The 7,089-nt window shown below is 45.0% G+C and overlaps 1 protein-coding gene across 1 annotated transcript; it reads left to right on the forward strand.

Annotated features, from left to right (window-relative positions):
- Nucleotides 1–449: 449 nt before the first annotated feature.
- Nucleotides 450–1,951, forward strand: LOC118669011 (calpain small subunit 1-like). The gene has a single exon (XM_036334599.1). It carries the CDS (start codon nt 674–676, stop codon nt 1,430–1,432), a length of 759 nt encoding a protein of 252 aa, XP_036190492.1. The 5' UTR covers nt 450–673; the 3' UTR covers nt 1,433–1,951.
- The last annotated feature ends 5,138 nt before the right edge of the window (nt 1,952–7,089 follow it).

Here is a 7,089-nt window from a genome sequence, read left to right on the forward strand (position 1 = left end):
TTCAAAAACATAGATATGTACAGCAATATGGATGAATATCGAAAACATTATTCTGCTTGTTGGAATCCAGACACAAAAGACTACACGCTGAATGATTCCTTTTACATGAAATATTAAAATAGGCAAATTAATCTATGGTGCTAGAAATGAGAACTGTGGTTGCCTCTGGGTGCAGGGAAGAGATTGAATAGTGTGATACATGATGGATATTCTTAGGGGTGATGAGGAAAATTCTTTATCTTGATAGGGATAAGAATCTATGGATGTCTGCATTTATAAAAACTCATCAAACTGTACATTTAGCATCAGGGCATTTCATTATATTTAAATTATGCCTCAACTTATAAGGAATTCAAAATGGGTGGGGAGTATTTCAAATACAGAGGTTCAAATTGTCTCTATGTGTTATGTTTCAAGACACAATTTGATTATGGATTTATAAATCATCAAATCTGGACGAGCGGACCCGCGAGAGGCGGTGAGCGCCCAGCCACACTACCCTTGTACTTCGTACGGCCCCAGACCCGACGAGATCCTAAAGTCCCGGCTTCAGAGGTCCCCAGACTGATGATCTGAGATTCGAACCTCCAGACCTGTCCTGCCCGCGTTATCTCGCCCCGGACACTCTTCCACCCTCCGTCCTTGGACTTGAGAGGAACCTAGAGTCGCAGCCATGTTCCTGGTTAACTCGTTCTTGAAGGGCGGCGGTGGCGGCGGGGGAGGCGGGGGCCTGGGCGGGGGCCTGGGGAATGTGCTCGGAGGCCTAATCAGCGGAGGCGGAGGCGGCGGCGGAACTGCCATGCGCATCCTGGGCGGGGTCATTAGCGCCATCAGTGAGGTGGCTGCGCAGTATAACCCAGAGCCCCCGCCCCCGCGCACCCATTACTCCAACATTGAGGCCAATGAGAGTGAGGAAGTCCGGCAGTTCCGGAGGCTCTTTGCCCAGCTGGCTGGAGATGACATGGAAGTCAGCGCAACAGAACTCATGAACATTCTCAACAAAGTGGTGACCCGACACCCTGATCTGAAGACTGATGGTTTTGGCATTGACACATGTCGCAGCATGGTGGCCGTGATGGATAGTGACACAACAGGAAAGCTGGGTTTCGAGGAATTCAAGTATTTGTGGAACAACATCAAAAAATGGCAGGCCATATACAAACAGTTTGATGTTGACCATTCAGGAACCATTGGCAGCAGTGAACTTCCAGGGGCCTTTGAGGCAGCAGGGTTCCATCTAAATGAGCATCTCTACAACATGATCATCCGACGCTACTCAGATGAGGAAGGGAACATGGATTTTGACAACTTCATCAGCTGCCTGGTCAGGCTGGATGCCATGTTCCGTGCTTTTAAATCTCTTGATAAAGATGGCACTGGACAAATTCAGGTGAACATCCAGGAGTGGCTGCAGCTGACTATGTATTCCTGAGCGGGAACCCCAGACCTCTCTCCTCATCACCTCACATTAGGTGTCACCTTGGACATTTTGGTCTCTCCCAGGGCTGATCCTGTCTGCAGTCATGTCTTTGTGGATCCTGCTGACCCACCAGCTTTTCCATTTTCTGTTGGCAACTAGCTTCTCAGACCACAGCTAGGGCTCAACGTGTCCCACCATGCCACGCCCCAAGTTACATCTGGCTCTAGGACACTCTAACACCCTGTCCCATGGGTCGCTCCACCCTTGGCATACCCACTCCACAGCCCTTCTCACGCATCTATGCTAAGTTGTGTCACTTCCACACCCCAAGGTAGGAAGGGAGATTCTCCTAAGTTCTGGGAGAATCACCCTAGGCCCTATGCGCCCTGGCACACCAGTTCAGTTAACCACCCAGACATCTGAACTCCAGGTCCTAACAGGCCACATATGCCCCAATGCCTTTGTATTCTGCCCCAGCCTGCTAGACCCAGGAGGAAATAAATGCACCCCAGTTGCTGCTCTAAAAAAAAAAAAAAAAAAAAAAAAAAAAAAAAAAAAAAAAAAAAAAAAAATCATCAAATCTATGAATTGTAAACCGAATAACAATATGGCTCAAGTAGTTGAATATAGTGCTTTCATCTGTATCAGGGATGCTTTGGGTACAAATAACAGAAAACTTATTAAGGAGTTTGTTAACAATCAAGTAGGTTTAATCATTCCAGGGTTGATTCAACTTAAAATCTCAGACTCTGTCCTTTCTGAAATATGAATGGTGCCCTTCCAGTCAACAGCATCAAGAAATATGGATTAGGGGCAAAAAAATTTCTGATAGATTTTCTTTTATCAAGGAAAGGAAGTTCTCAGGAAAAGAAAAAAAAATATTTTACATCTCATTGGCTAGAAGATCTTTACTCACCCCTAGGCCAATTTCACAGTAAATAGAATAAGATTATTGTGACTGGTTTGAATCATCATTTTAGACCTGTGTAGAAGCTCCCCTTCTGGAGATGAGGTATTTTCTCATCACCTAGGGGTGATGAGGGAAATTCTTTGCCTTTTGAGATCAGATATCTTTTCATACAACCTGTCAAATCAGGGTTCAATTCTTGGGGAATAATCTGCAGATGGGAAGAGTTGTTGGTTAACAATGAACAGTGTTTGGCGAATATATTCCCTCCTTCTCTTAAGATGAGATATTTACATTTATGTATGTATGTATGTATGTATGTATGTATTTATATAACCTCTTTCTATTCTCTGTCCTTCTATGCATCCTAGCCCATATGGCATTAAGTGATTTAGTTGTTGGGTAAATTTGGGAAGAACAAACAAGCAGCAGTAAGTAATGTCATCAGTGGAGCTAACTAGAGGGAGCACATGCCCAGCTGCTCCACCACAGGAAGTCTCTGTCGCAGTGGGGAAGGGGGGTGAGAATAGGAAGGTCTTCTCCAGTCTCCAGGTATCAAGACTGTTTGACTAACTGCACCCAATTCTCAGGTCAGTGTCAGAAGTCCCACTATCCTCTGACACCCAAGCACGTTTTCCTCATCCTGCATGTATAAGCAGTAAAGTGGGTAGGTACCCTCTACATTAATTTTCAGTGTGCTTGAAACTTGAGTGGGGAGGGGGAAGCTGTTTAAGTCTCCTAAGAGGCCTCAACATTTGGTGCATTGATTAAAGCAGGGGTCCTCAAACTACGGCCCGCGGGCCACATGCAAATACAAATATTGTATTTGTTCCCGTTTTGTTTTTTTACTTCAAAATAAGATATGTGCAATGTGCATAGGAATTTTTTCACAGTTTTTTTTTTTAAACTATAGTCTGGGCCTCCAATGGTCTGAGGGACAGTGAACTGGCCCCCTGTTTAAAAAGTTTGAGGACCGCTGGGTTAAGGCTACGAGAACTAAACAAGGAGTATCATTTTGGACGAAAAAGTGTAAGAGAATATTTTGATGGGATCATGACTATAACTTTGGACCTTGAGCTTTTATGTGCCACCATAGTTTTCTGACCTTAGGGGGCGGGTATAGAGGCTTATTATCAATTTGTAGTTATTACAGTGTGTCCTCACATTGCCGGCTAGTCTACAGCTGGGTTTAATTTTATAAGGCTGTGCAGGCCTTGAGCAAGGACATCAAATGGTCTGGCAAAAGCAACAGAGTCCCAGCAGCGATGGCTCACATGCATGTCCTCAGCAACGGTTCACGAGAGTCCCAAAGTTGACTAGGCAAAGCTTCTTAGCTCTGCTACCGGTGGCCTGGATGGCTTTCTAACAGGTATGTGTGATCACAGCTTAAGGCAGAGGCTGGGCTTTTCCTAACAGACAAATCTGTGACAAAGATTCATTTGATAAGAAAAGGGGAATCTTTACCTGTGTCCTTGGTATTGATGGGTATAAAATTTTTGCTGCATTTAGACATTAAGAAAGCCATCTTCCCATCATTCTGTCATTCCCAGTTCACAGAATCTAATTTAAAGTCTTAGTGCCAGGATAGGCATTGCCAGATGACAATTCCAAATTCTATCATATAGTCAGAACCAAGGAGACACTGTTGGAGGATTCAATCTTATATTTAAGGCAGCTTTATAACATACACAAGAATGAATAATTATCAAAAAAGTAATATATGTATTGCTTTTACAAGATGACTGAATTAATATGGGTAGTATCCCTGTGACCCAAAATAATGTTGAACAGTATATAAAATTGTAAAGTGGGAGAAAGATAGTGTCTTAAGAGACACAAGACAGAAGTATTGCTCTATTTTAATCCTCTAGAGCAGGGGTCACCAAACTATTCCAAATAGGTCAAATCAGGCGACCAGATATTTTTATTTTAATAAGGTTTTATTGGAAGACAGCCATTAGTCTAAGGTAACTTTCTTCCACAGTGGTAGAGCTGAGTAGTGTGACAGAGATTGTATGGCCTATTGGCTTTTTACAGAAAAAGTTTGCCAATCCCTCCTAGAAGAGGGCAATGACTCTCAACTTGAGCATACATGGGAATTGCCTGGAGGACTGGTTAACATACCAGTTGTTAGGCTTCATCTACAAAGTTTCTGGTTCAGATGTTTCCACGGGGCCAATAATTTGCATTTTTAGCAAATTCCCAGTGATGCTGATGCTGGGGACCACACCATTTCCCTAAGCACAAGCTTCAGAAACAACAGCAAAAATTTCTGTAATTTGCAAAGGTTGATTTGCAGTTAAACCAAATGTGAAGATGTAGTGAAGGCCTTAGGCCTAAATATCTATCTCAAGAAGTGGGTACAATAACTGAAAGGTAAAGAAAAGAACATAGCAGAAAACATTAGAAAATAATAATAATCCTATATAATAAAAGCCTAATATGCAAATTGACTGAACAGCAGAATGATCAGTGGAATGGCCGCTATGATGTGCACCTACCACCAGGGGGCAGATGCTCAATGCAGGAGCTGCCCCCAGCCTGCAGGCCCCAGGCCAGCTAAGGCAGGTGCCAGCAGGGCCCCCCCAATCACCCTGCCGGTGGCCCCCAGATGGGCCCTGATCCCTGGCCAGGCCTAGGGACCCTACTTGTGCAAGAATTTCATGCACAAAGCTTCTAGTGAATAAATAAAACAGCATGTCATTAGAGGTCACTTTTTCTTTAAGTCATCATCTGAGGATATATAGGGAAAGAGAAAGGGAGGGAGGGAGAAAAGGAGAGAGAGAGAGAGATAGAGAGAAATATCAATCAGTGCCTCCAGTATGCTCCAACAAGGGTGGAACCCCTAATCCAGGCCTGTGCCCTAACCCAGAATGGAACTGACAACCGTTCAGCCCACAGGATGGCACTCCAACCAATTGAGCAACACTAGCCAGGGCTAGAGTTCATTCTTATTAAAATACCAGAATTCAAAAGATAACGTAGCTCCAGGAGGAAATAGACATTAATAAATTTCAGAAATACGTATATACTGCACAAGAAAGCATTTCCTCACCCATACCCTTGCCTCAAATATGGTACATGCACTGAGATAAAATGAATCTCATTCTGGGAGATTTTCCTCAATTCATATTTTTTTAGGGGAGGGGTACCAAATTATTCCATTTGAAGGAGTGTACTAATGAAAGAACATAATAAGTAAATGTTCTTGTACAACTGCCAGGAGGAGTAAGCCCAATAGGCACGCACTGCATTGGTGACTACAGAGAGTCACCGGGTGTCTAGGGGGAGGCCAGCCTCGCTTCAGCTCTAGATACCACGTCTCCAGGGTGCACCTGTCCCAGACATTGGGCTAAGCCAGCTGTTGCATCTCGTGCCAGTGGTTCCGAGGGCACCGGGCTGTTCCATGGCTTTCACTCATCTGCTCCTTCGGCCACCGAGTGCCGTTATGTTGGTGGCCAGTTCGTGCAGGTTCAGTAGTGACCGATTCACACCCGTTTCCAAGTGTGATGCAGGCCGGGTTGCCTCCAGCAGAGCCCTGGTTCCTCTATATCTTCAGGAAAGCTGGCCACCTCTCCAGCCTGCGTGTTTCTCAGCATTTTCCCTCTCGTCATGAAATTGACGCTTAAGACAATACTGGGCAAAATCCTTCAAAGACACAGCATCACCGTCGGAGCTGGAGGACAATGGCCGTCAGAGCTGGAGGACATGGACAGGCCCCGGCCCCGCCGGGGGCGGTTGGTGGTGGTTGATGGCACTGTTGGCGCGGGATTCCAGGGCCCAAGGCAGGCGTCTCACCTGATGAAGCAGGAAACACGGGCTGCTGCCTATAGGGAGCACCTGGCCTCTCCAATCTTCTTCATGTTCCCCAGTTGGGGATTCCAGACGTGTTGGCGTTGACTGGTGATTGGCATCTCAGCAAAACGGAAAGTGTCAAAACCTCCCCCTCCCTTCCAGGCGGTTTTCTCAGCAGGAATCACTGACTTGAGGGCTCTAGCACCTGGGCGCGGCTCCGTTTTGCACTGTGTGATTGCGCAGTCGCTGTTCGGCCATCATGTATGCCCATTGCTCATGGAGATGTTTAGTACTGAAATATGCCAGGGAGCTGACATGGCGATTTGCAATCCCGATGGAACTACGCCCTTTTTCTAAGAATGTTTTTAAAAAACCCAATTCCACACGACCAAGGTTTTGCTGAAAAAGATGGGGTTTGCACTTAACTTTAAAAATGGGAGTTCTGGACTCTATACTCAAAAGGGCAAACACAATTTGAGTCCAAATATTAAGGCATTGAAACGTTCACAATTGGGGGATTTTTAACTTGCAAGGGGATTTAACCACTCTCTTCTGGAATTTGATAATGGGGAGTATTTTTTATTCACATTGGGATGGCCTTGTGTTATGGGTATAATTTTTATGATTGGAGTGCATTTAAGGTTGCAGAATTTCTGGGATGCTATGTGGCTAGCGGTTTGTTGTAATTTGGCATGGCAGGCTGTATCGTCAATGAATGTTTACTCCTGGGTTCAGGGTGGCCGTTGAACTAATTTAGATAAAACATTTTTCTCATCAAGTTTAGCAAAATCCAAAGTGACTACCAATGGTCCCAGGATGATTCCCAAAGAGCAGTGGTTGGTATAGAAGAGGCAGCCTAAGGAAGGTAAGGGCAGGGTTTCCCTGTGGGACCACTGGTCTCCTCTCCCAAAGAGGGCAGCCACATTCCTGTTTGACCACAAAGGAGCTTACTGGGTTTTGAAGAAAA

Source organism: Myotis myotis, unplaced genomic scaffold (genome assembly GCF_014108235.1).
Source record: "Myotis myotis isolate mMyoMyo1 unplaced genomic scaffold, mMyoMyo1.p scaffold_m19_p_14, whole genome shotgun sequence".
In the NCBI taxonomy this organism is placed as follows: Eukaryota; Metazoa; Chordata; class Mammalia; order Chiroptera; family Vespertilionidae; genus Myotis; species Myotis myotis.